At 38.3% G+C, this 12,478-nt stretch overlaps 1 protein-coding gene across 3 annotated transcripts in view; it reads left to right on the plus strand.

The window, feature by feature from the left end:
• anxa6 (annexin A6) overlaps positions 1–12,478 on the plus strand; it is a 108,444-nt gene that overhangs the window by 74,433 nt on the left and 21,533 nt on the right. For all 3 annotated transcript variants that reach the window (XM_028813222.2, XM_028813224.2, XM_051933991.1), the window contains exons 16-20: positions 3,646–3,740; positions 6,181–6,294; positions 6,716–6,806; positions 8,918–8,997; positions 11,613–11,666. In XM_028813222.2, coding sequence (XP_028669055.1) covers positions 3,646–3,740; positions 6,181–6,294; positions 6,716–6,806; positions 8,918–8,997; positions 11,613–11,666 — 434 coding nt within the window. The remainder of the gene's footprint in view (positions 1–3,645; positions 3,741–6,180; positions 6,295–6,715; positions 6,807–8,917; positions 8,998–11,612; positions 11,667–12,478) is intronic.

Raw genomic sequence — 12,478 nt, forward strand, 5'->3', positions numbered from 1 at the left:
GAAAGTATTCACAGTGCATCACTTTTTCCACATTTTGTTATGTTACAGCCTTATTCCAAAATGGATTAAATTCATTTTTTTCCTCAGAATTCTACACACAACACCCCATAATGACACCGTGAAAAAAGTTTACTTGAGGTTTTTGCAAATTTATTAAAAATAAAAAAACTGAGAAATCACATTTACATAAGTATTCACAGCCTTTGCTCAATACTGTACTTTGTCGATGCACCTTTGGCAGCAATTACAGCCTCAAGTCTTTTTGAATATGATGCCACAAGCTTGGCACACCTATCCTTGGCCAGTTTTGCCCATTCCTCTTAGCAGCACCTCTCAAGCTCCATCAGGTTGGATGGGAAGCATCGGTGCACAGCCATTTTAAGATCTCTTCAGAGATGTTCAATCGGATTCAAGTCTGGGCTCTGGCTGGGCCACTCAAGGACATTCACAGAGTTGTCCTGAAGCCACTACTTTGATATCTTGGCTGTGTGCTTAGGGTTGTTGTCCTGCTGAGAGATGAACCGTCACCCTAGTCTGAGGTCAAGAGCGCTCTGGAGCAGGTTTTCATCCAGGATGTCTCTGTACATTGCTGCAGTCATCTTTCCCTTTATCCTGACTAGTCTCCCAGTCCCTGCCGCTGAAAAATATCCCCACAGCATGATGCTGCCACCACCATGCTTCACTGGAGGGATGGTATTGGCCTGGTGATGAGCGGTGCCTGGTTTCCTCCAAACGTGACGCCTGGCATTCACACCAAAGTGTTTAATCTTTGTCTCATCAGACCAGAGAATTTCCTTTCTCATGGTCTGAGAGTCCTTCAGGTGCCTTTTGGCAAACTCCAGGCGGGCTGCCCATGTGCCTTTTACTAAGGAGTGGCTTCCGTCTGGCCACTCTACCATACAGGCCTGATTGGTGGATTGCTGCGCAGATGGTTGTCCTTCTGGAAGGTTCTCCTCTCTCCACAGAGGACCTCTGGAGCTCTGACAGAGTGACCATCGGGTTTTTGGTCACCTCTCTGACTAAGGCCCTTCTCCCTCGATCGCTCAGTTTAGATGGCCAGCCAGCTCTAGGAAGAGTCCTGGTGGTTTCGAACTTCTTCCACTTATGGATGATGGAGGCCACTGTGCTCATTGGGACCTTCAAAGCAGCAGAAATTTTTCTGTAACCTTCCCCAGATTTGTAACATAACAAAATGTGGAAAAAGTGATGCGCTGTGAATACTTTCCGGATGCACTGCATATAATAGGCAGACAGAGAAGGCACTAGACAGATACATAACAGTATTAGCTATATAGTAATTTCATTTTATACAGTATATAATGTATATGTATTTTACAACTCGTAGAATTATGTCAAAAAGAAATACATTAAATCATATATCAATCGACACACGCTGCATGCAGGCAAGCGGGCAGTGAGAGTGGAGATAGATGTGAAAGACGCTAAATAGATTGTATACAACAGGCAAAAATAGTGACGGACACTTGATAACAGTATTGGCTATAATCAATGAAAACATGAATTAATCAACAGAAATAACCGTGCAATCGACATTTTAAACTTAACAATTTCCTTAAAGAAAAAAAGAAAAACGCTCCAGCACGTCAACGAAGACAGACGCTGCAGGCAGGCAGGCAGAACGGCGAAAAGTACTGAACAGCGCCCCCCGAAGCGGAAGTGGCAGAAAATAGATTGCATCGGTAGTGGTTTAGCACTACCATAGAGAATGAATGGGAAACGGTTTAGGGAGTTTTAGGTAAAGAATATGCGACGGCCGCGCATGTTTGTAATATAATGTATATAAAGGAAAAAAGTAACGATGAATGGGAAATGGTTTAGGGAGTTTTAGCTAAAGAATACGCGTCGGCCACGCAAGGGCTGTGCATGTTTGGAATATAGAGTATATAATGGAAAAAAAGTAATGATTCAAGTGTTGCCCAATATAGCGGAGTAAGACTAGCGTTCCTTCTTCACAAATGTACTCAAGTAAAAGTAAAAAGTATGGTGCAGTAAAACTACTCTTAAAAGTACAATTTTTTAAAAAAGTTACTCAAGTAAATGTAACGGAGTAAATGTAACTTGTTACTACCCACCTCTGCATTTAAGGCAGTATGTATCCGCTAAGAAAGCACATTTCGATATATAAATATTTAGGGGTAAAAACAAGCTGTACAATAGAAAAACTAAATACCCCAAAATCTCAAAAATGGTTTTACAGGTTTGATTGAAATTTGATTGAAATTGGGCAATACCCTAGAAAGAAAAAAGAGACATGATCAATTTATGACATACAAAGAAAGATGCAAAGTTCAACAGTTAGCAAGTGCTGTTTTTTGCTGTTGACTACCGGCACTTTTAGATGCATACCGGCTGTCATTTTAGCTATCTGTTCCGCTGCATCGCCCTCCGTCTAAATCACAGTGCTGCAAACTCCAAGTGATCACCCCCCCCCCCCACCCTTCCCACTGCTTCAATCATGCAATACCCCAGTATAGTGATGCGTAACTATGAAATGGGAAAGCCATGGAAATCATGTGGCGATGTTTGAAGCTCTTCACATTAATAGATCAGTGTAACACATATGTATTTTCACTTCAAACACTGCTTTACATATTGTTACGCTTGGGTCACAGAATTGCACAGAAACACAGGAGATTGTAGAGAGAGGAATTTAATTCAAACACTTCAAACACACATGTCTCTTTCAGAAGTAAAACAAGCTCAGTATGCAGTTAGTTCTCGTTTAAAAGAATAGGCAAACATCATAGGAGAGCACAACGGGAGCGGGACCCGCAACAGGAGCAGAGAATGTCTGGGGGAGAGAGAAACAAAGCAATCAGCCAAAAGGACAGGTGCTGTTCAGGCTTTTAAGTATGTGTACCGCTGTGCGAGAAACATATCACGCAACAGAGCAGCCGCAAGAGAGCACAGCAAGTAAGGGAGCAATGTGAAGGTAGTCTATCAGCGTTTTTAAGGGGGTTTTTTTTAGAAGCGTCCGTGTCTTCTAGGGGTGAGTTCAGCCCCCCTGCTCACAGTATATTCCCATATACTTACTTATTATTTGACCAATTCCTTTATACAAGGCGACTTTCAACATTTGAAATTCAATTGGTTACATTTCTTTTGTTTTTCCAATAGGAGCACAGACAGGTGAAGTTCACACAATGTTAGTAGCAGGATTTGAACACATGACCTTAGGTTTTGATATCCTGGGTCCAATCCTTAACCACTATAGCACACCACCTGCCAATAAAATTAGGTCTTGTTAAAAAAACCTACAAATATTATGTACAGAAAAGCACTTTGTTAATTACATAGTGCTTTAGATACACCTGATTAACCAGCAGCACCCATTTGTCTTAGCAAATAAATGCGTGTAGATTCCTACCTGCCCAAACATAGCTTACTGTGTTATGAAAGTATTTTCCATCTCTGAAACACTTATATTATGAATGTGATTATTTATCAAATTGTCTGTGTTAATTCTGTCTTACATTTTTCACTCTGATCAACACCAGAGCATATCATTTGCTTATTAAACTACTGCAAAAAATGTTTTTTTTTTCAATTTCACCTGTAAACAATAATGAAGGTGCAAAACTTGCACATACAATAGTGATCAGACATTTCTCTATCTCTCCCTAGGCACTGATGAAGATACCATAATAAACATCATCAGCCAGAGGAGTAATGCACAGAGGCAAGAAATCCTGCAAGCATTCAAGTCAACCTTTGGCAGGGTATTATTAACTATTTAATTTTCTTGTGTTTATTTAGTTAAAAATTTTCATTGATTCATTTATTTTTATATGTTTAACTGTAATCATGGCAGCTTCTTCATTTCACAAACATGTGTGGTACAGTTGAATTTGAATCCTTTGAAATTTAAGCAGGCCTAATTTTTAAGAGCACAGTGTACATTGTGGAGAACAGGTATTAATAATTTCTGTAAGGTAAGTGTAGACTAATACGTGAGTGATTTGAACAGCTTGACCTTAAAGCTTTACATTAGTTCTGCTTGAGACAGCTGAATGAACTAGATTTGCAGCATCCCACAGCTTAACAATGCAATAGATAGATTACATTATAATGCTTCATGTGGAAGATCATTTAAATCAAGTTTGATCAATAAATCTTTAGTATACTGCAAAGAAGAAATATTGTAAAGTTTATTAGTAATTTCTGAGTGTAATCAGTCCAGTTTTTTTCCCCAGATGCTGATGCTAATATAGGCACTTATCTTTCCTAAAATCAAATGGTGAATGCAATCCTCTTTAATAAAACCCCTGTGTGCATCCAGTGTCCGTGTGTGTATGTCTTCTGGTGAAGTGCGCATGCGCGGGGCACGGTGCGATGCTTCAAAGGCCGCCTGACGCATCACACAAGACAGAGAGGGCAGGACCTATAAAATATCGCGCGGCTGATCCAATCGGATTTCTGTAAATGAGGTAAGACTTAAAACAAAGGCACGAATAATCCAATCAGGTACTGAGACATGGAGACCAGCTTCCCCAAAGAGGTGGGATTAGTGTTTGTGGTTGTGCAAGTGTTCACTCTGAGGATGTCAGATTTGCGATTAAGAAGCTTGGCCCGGAAAAGTGTAAAGTGACAGTCGTTGAAGGGGTTTTCCTAAATATACGAATTTTCATGATATTACAATAGGATGACTTTTAAAATTAGATTTATTTGTGCGCACATAAAATCCGTTGCTGGGGAGATGCCACACATACAATAATCAAATGCACGCCAGCACGGATTAAAATACTTGCAGGGGAACTGCACAGTACTTGCTGGAGAGATGCCACAAGCACGATTATCAACTACACACCACACATTACATCAGTTGCTGGGGAGAATCTGCTGATTGCCCACTGTTGTGACAGAAAATTAAACGCATATTACGGACATCAAAGCTAGTATTACCGACAGAGAAAATTACAAGCATTTTACGGAAATCCAAACCAGTATTACTGCGAGAGAAAATTAAAGGCACACAATACAGTGACGCATATTACAGCCACATACAAGCAAGTATTACTGTAACAGAAAATATTTCGGACGTAAAAGCCTATATTACTGTGACTATCTACTAACAACATGACACACAAAAAAGAAGAAAAAGAAAATGAGCGTCAGAAAAAACGCTAAAAGAGAAAGACTCAGAAGAGCAAATAGATCTATAGAAGAACAGGAAAATGAGCGTAAAAAAAATTCTCAAAGAGAATACACTACTGTTCTAGCGCCCGTTATTGTGACGGGCTTAATGTCTAGTCTTTATATATAATACCATACCATGGCTGTTCGTTTGTCTGTCCAGAATTTTAAATCACCCTTAGCTCAAAAACTGTTTGACCTATTGACCTGAAATTTGGTACACATATACTATTTGATGTCTACTGTCCACTTTGGGGGTGATGATTGACCTCCAAGGTTATTCCGCTTTTTATTTTTATTTTATTTTATTGTAGAATCAACTCTCGGCAGCAGCCAGCCGTTCTCATCCTTACCACCTTCCATGTCACTTCCCCTACCTCTTCATATCTTAAATCATTCTTGAGGCAGATTGAAGACTTAAGTGCCAGCTTAAGTGAAAAATGAAAGAAAACGTACTAAGTAATTGCAACACAAACACTGACTTAATCAATTTTAACGCGAAAAGATGCCAATGAAAGAAGAGAAGAAGCGGGCCGCTAAAGTGGAGAAAAGAAGAGCAAACGAAACAAATAAGCATTTCATTACATATTGTACTGCATGTATATGTTTTATGTGGCAAACAAAGTTTGATTTGAATTAATTTGACATCCAAAGACATGCAATTAAGGTTAATTGCCACTTTAAAATTGGCCCTGTTTGAGTGTGGGTTTATCCAGGAGTAGCCCCTACACTGCTGAGTTTTGCCCTGTACTCAGTGTTACTAGGATAAGCTCTGGTGCCCTGTGACCATGAAAAGGATTAGGATTAACCATTTTAGATAATGTATGTATGTAAATAGTGATTGCAATTACTGTAAATCTAATGTATACAAACTATGTTGTCATTGCCTATAAAAATATAATTATTGTGGCAACATTTTATAACCTATTTGGAAAGTGAAAGCGCTCATACAGTGCCATCGAATAATTAGATTTCCAGTTTCTGTTTTCTGTATATACTTTTTATCTTTTTGGTTCTTTGTTTCAGAACTTAATGGCTGATTTCAAATCAGAAATATCTGGAGAGTTTTGCAAGTTAATTCTTGGTCTAATGATGACCCCAGCACAATTTGATGCCAAACAGATGAAGAAAGCCATGGAGGTAAAAGGATTTTTTGTCTTGTTCCAAAGGCAGGCCGTGAGTATTTTCATGGATGTGTTTTCTTGCAGCTCAGCCCAGGCTGCTAACTGCTGCACACATTTGATTTTTATAACCCTTGGCCTGAATGCATGTTTTAGAATGTTGAATAAATGCATACACATTAAAAATAGCTTAGTTGCTATAAAAGTTAAGTTTCAGATCTCTGCTTGTGAAAAAATTTGAATTTATAAGATCCCTGTGGTATGCCCTACATCTAATTTTACTGACACCATGTTTTATCATAATTCATACTGTATATCAGTACACATTTACTGGATTCTGTTTGTTTCAATATTGCACCAAAAACCAACTCCCCATGGTCTTCCTTTAGAATGACTCAGTGCCAGTTTCCACTTACTAACTGTCTCACTTTGTGTATTAGGGTGCTGGCACAAATGAGAAAGCTCTGATAGAGATCTTAGCAACAAGGAACAACCAAGAAATTCTGGCCATGAATGAAGCCTATAAGGAAGGTAATATTTATTTTAAAAATATAGACACTAAACTGCTTAAGACTTGTTCTGAAATGGTAATGCTCACAAATGTACATGTCATTGCATAAAGGTGACAGACACATGCTGTATCCAGTGCTGTATAAAGAACCCAACAGCCATACTTGAGTAAAAGCAGAGAAAACCTTTCTGGAAAGTGACTCAAGTTAAAGTAAAATTTGCCCATGAGAAAACTACTCAAGTAGTAGTTATGAAGTATCTGATGTCAAGTGTACTTAAGTATCAAAAGTACATGTAGGATTTCTCAATATTTTATATATATTTTAAAATGTTATTATCAGCTTGAAATAATTCAGGCTAACTTCTTTTTGTGTGTCAATCTTATTACAACCATTAAAGTATGAGCCAAGTAGCTGTAACTTGAAGCAGTGACATTCACTGTGAGTGGACATCTGAAAGATTGTATCTTAATTCATTGAGAAGGGCACTAGTCAGTGAGGCATGCAGGCATCCCCTACTTTAAAAAGGTGCTAATTCATTCATTCCTGAAAACCCCTTTATAAAGTGATTTTTTGTAACACATACACCTCATTACAATTAATTTAAATGTAAAACATTTTTATATATTCTCTGTCCCCATAAATGATACCCCATTTTTGTTCAAATAACATCTAACCATGCAGAAATTGACAGATTAGACTGTCACCAAAAAACATACCCTAATAAGACATTACCCTTCGTTAAATAATCTATATACTGTATTTCCCAAGCAATAAGACATCCATCTGTCTCGTGTCCATGCCCTTGCCCAAGCATAATGTTGTTCGGTGTCCATAAGAGGGTGGGAATGTTTGATGAACAAAGGCAAGTAGCTAGTGTCAGCCAAGTCAACCATGAGGCATACTGCCATGCATCACGTCATCTGCCGTCTACAACAGGGCTGTAATGTCTGACAAAGAAAGACAACAAGAAGCACAAAGAAAGAGGGCTATAAGGGCTAGAAAGTCCAATGAAAAAAGGCAACAAGACATACAAAGGAAGAGGGGTATAAAGCATATTCAGTGAACAGAGGTTCATAAATTCATGATGCGATCAAAAAGGATGGACTTAACCATTGTACCGTTAACTCTGTTTTAATAAATCAGCGTTTTGCTATGCTAGCGTTTAATAAAATGCTTTAATTAAACTTTAGAACTTCTAGATTTGCATTCAAAGGAATTTCCTTTTGGTTTTTCTTGGGCTTTCATGACATGTTTTTAAAGCTGTGATGCTGAGGATAATGCTAAAAGACGTGAGCAACACACGTGACAAAATATACCTCACTACAGCCCGCAGATCAGCCCTGCCAATGTTGGGCAGACTTCCGCAGAGACAATGGCTGAATGCAGCAAATTCAACTGTGGAAATAACCGAAATTGGACTTGGATGTCACCAACATCCAGCCCAAACCCAAATTTCCAGCTCTGGTCCATTTGGCAGGCTTCTATGAGGACAGTGTCTGAATGTAGCATTAGATATGAGAATGACTGATACTGGGAATGCACTTCTCCAACATCTAGCCCCACCCCAAACATCCAGTCCTGCCATGTTCTGCAGGCTGCAGCAAGCTGTACTTAGAATAATTGCACAGATAACAGATGTTACCACCAGCACATATGAAAATTGTCCCAGTTTCTTCATATAAGTAAAGTGGTTGTTTCTGAAATGGGTGGACCATGTATTTTAGATATTAGAGTAAAACATTTACATATTTTCATGTTTATTTTCTGATCTAATATTAAAGTGTCTGGCAAAATACGTCAGAATAAAAGTAGCCATTTTTGTTTGAAAATATAATGAAATAAAAAGTAAAAGCACACAAAAAAATTTAAACTGAAGTAGAAGTATTCACCAAACATACCGTACAGTAATAAAGTGTTTCTATTTTTACTTCATTTCAGTTCAATGCTTGCTGTACCTTACGTCCTGATGATGTATGTACTTTTACTACATGTTAGAAGGAATAATCTGATTATTAGTTAGAGGACAATGATCTTAAGAATTTTTCAGAATCTATGTATCTTATGGCCACTAGGGTGGAACCACTTATATTTTGTTCGTGTACATGTTTTTCCATCTTTGCTTTCCTTCAGCATATCACAAGAGTCTGGAAGATGCAATAACATCAGACACCTCAGGTCACTTTTGTCGAGTGCTAGTCTCCCTAGTACAGGTAAGTTTTATGCTCTATCATTACTGCGTTTCTCTAAAATCACTTTCACTATTAAGTAACATTTATCTCTCAAATAATAGAGTGCACAAACCTAACTGACAGTAACATAAATTAGATTTTTGTAGTCCTTATAAGCACCCATTCACACGCTAAGGATGAGTTACAATAATTTTAACGGCTTCAATATTTAAACATAATTATAATTAACCTTGTTCTAGACACCTGGGGACTTGTTTATAAAACCTTGCTTTGCCAATTTTTTGTATACATTAATATACATTTGTGAGAAGAAGGGACAAGAGACATGGCAAGGTTTGGGGCAGCCACCCGTATAATTCAGTATCCTGGCTGCAAAAGTAAGTGCTTTGTAGTTTAGTCAAGTTTACAAGACAGAGTCCAAAACAGAACTGACTTCCAGGGAAAAGGTGTGAGGCTTTATAGGAAATTTGGGGGAAGTGATGTCGTCCTCGGGGCTGGGACCGGAAGTGATGTTGTCCTCGGGGCCGGGGCCATAAGTGATGTGTCCCGAGTCGAGGCGGTGGCTCCTGGTAGGATTTCCCGGGAAAGGCCTGCAGGGAACTTAGAATGAGCATCAGTGCACCCCGCCCCCCAAAAGGCAGATGTATTACCATTCATCTCTAAGCCCTTCAGCTGCCTCCTATTCACACATGTGTGACACATTATGAAGGCAAAAATGGAATATGCAAAAACTAAATCAGATATGCAAAACTGTATGCATGCCAGGTGCCATGCTAAGCTCCTTTATAAATCTCAAATTAACTTAAAACAATGTGTATGTGCTCGCATTTTCAGCCACTCCCTGTCGCCTTCTGCCGAGTGAGATCTTTTCTTATAAACCATGGGAGAATGGAGGAAATAAGACTTAAGTGGATGTGAACTTGAGGTATTACTGACATTTGGTGAAGTTTAAGGAGTGGCCAGGGTGACCTTCCTCCAAACTCTATAAACAGATGTACAATGTGACTAGAATTAGTCTCAAATAAAGGGTATTTTACCTCAATTTTTAAGGTCACATTTAATGTTAATCTGTGAATTAGGTGCAAAATGAAACAGTGGTAGCACTGCTGCCTCTTAGTAAAAAGTCTAGGGGGTCGCACCCTGAGTGCTTCCTCTTTGGAGTTTGCATGTGGGTCTGCATGGATTTGCTCCAGTTTCCTCCCACAGTTCAATGATATGTGTTTTAGGTGAATTGACAATCCTAAATTGTCACCTGGTGTGTGTGTGTGTGTGTGTTTACCTTGCGATGGGTTGCTTGCTCACTGTGATAGGCTTCAAATTTTCTAACTTCTTAAAATAAGAAAGTGCTCATTTTTCCTCAATTAAAATATATAGACAAACTTAAAAACATAACTTGTGTGCCATTTTAATATTTTTTTTTGGATAATGGCTAACTTAACGTCCTCTTGGAGTTCTGTGATGAATTGGAGCCATCATTACAGAGACCATTATGCAGAAATCACGCCATCCCTGTTCCGTTACAGGTTTTGAAGAAAATCGATGGATGGAGGAATGAATGAATAAATGAATTAATTAATTAATGAATGGGTGGAATCAGAATGATACTGATCAGTCATTGAAATTGGGAATGACAGAAAATGTTCCTTTACTTTGTTGTCCTGCTCTGTGGAGTTGCTAAAATGCCAACACGAGAAAAGGTCTGTGTAGGACTTACAGATGCTCAAAACTCTACGTGACTTTAAGCCAATTTTCATAGCAAGTTTGTTTTTTATAAATCCTGACTTTTGGGTAAGAAATAGCTTATATGGGTTTCCAAGCATAAGCAAGTTTTATACATGAGTCCCCAGATCAACAGCCCTCCTAAGATAACAATTTAAAAGGCCATGCGGGTTCTTTGACAGTGATGCATTTGTAGTCAAACATTTCTCTTATTCCATTATTTCTCATCTCGGAAATTCATCTATCTATCGATTTCCATAACTCACTTATGCAGGGAAGGGTTGCAAGGAAGCTGGAGTCAATTCCAGCTAGCGCAGTGCACAACACATAAACAGTCCCTGCACAGGGCACCAGTCCATCACAGGCTGAACACACAAACATACACCAACCCACACACTCAGCCCAATTTAACAACTCTTCATCACCTAACCTGTGTGTCTTTGGACTGTGGGAGGGGAGCAAAACACCTGGAGAAAACCCACGTGGACACAAAGGCACACATGCAAGCTCCATATAGGGAGCACCTGGGATGAACCAAAGTCTCTATGTTGAATGATGGCCACACAGAAATTCAGTACATTTCAATTTATTTTGAATAGCGTTTTTCTCAATGATATTACCAGAGCAATGTACACATTGGCAAGTATAGCAGAAAGTAAAACACAGAATTACATTCAATAAAAACACAAATAATAATGCAATAAAACCCCATAACAGCAAATCCAAGTCAAAGATATTTTCAGGATATTTTTTTTTGTAAACTGGATTTCTATAGCTCCTAATATAGCAATGGTAAACATTTTATTTTAGATCAGCTGGCAGCAGAGCAGAGAGAACAAAATTAAAATCTACACTTCTTGTTGACTGATTGATTTGACATGTTAACTAAATCTAATATTTCATGTTCATTTGGTTAGGGTAATAGAGAGGAAGGGCAGGCTGACCTCGAACGAGCTGAAGAAGACGCAAAGGTAAGTCAACTGGAACATTATGTTATCTTCCCAGTTATCTTTGCAGAAGGATGAGACTCAGTAGGAAAAAATCAGTTTATCTTGATTTTGTATACTCTACAAATAAGACATCCTGATGACTACAAGTTGACTGTTTTTAAAACGTATGTATCTGTAAACTGTTTATTTATCGTTTGGATTCTGAGGTTTCTCTTCAACATCAAAACTGACAGCATTGTTTAAGTAAATCTAATAGTGTGAGTTGTCCTTGAAGCTTGAACTAAATTGTAGCTTAACCTGATATTGTGATACAAAGCAGAATACAGAGCTAAACATGTATTTATTGAAACATGAAATTAAGATATAAAGCAGTTCCTACTTGATTCCTGTAGAATTTTACAAATATCGCAAGCCTACTAAAATGATTCTTATTGATATTTATGCCTGGTAATAAGCAGCTTCAGGCTGCTTTGTTATATTTTAACACCTCTCTAAAATGTAGTGTGTTAGTGGGTGGAATTTGCAGAGCTTTCAACAGTTATGTTATTATGTCTGCTTTTGTTATGAATCCTTATTTTTATCAATTTCAACAAAAATACTTAATTCCTGTCTTTGTTGTGCTATCAGATTGTAGCTGAAGCACTGGTGAGTATGAAAATCCTGTGAAAAAAGAGCCAGAATAAGGGATGTATCAGTTCCCTTATATTGCATAAGCTCAAATAAAGCACTTTTGACCATAGGGATTTTTACAGTATATTATTATTTCAATTGATTGCACAGTATGTGCTAAGCTGTCCCGTCATAGAACTCAAGTTTACTTGTGTGTGGAATGT

The sequence above is a fragment of the Erpetoichthys calabaricus genome, chromosome 11, assembly GCF_900747795.2.
Source record: "Erpetoichthys calabaricus chromosome 11, fErpCal1.3, whole genome shotgun sequence".
Taxonomy (NCBI): Eukaryota; Metazoa; Chordata; class Cladistia; order Polypteriformes; family Polypteridae; genus Erpetoichthys; species Erpetoichthys calabaricus.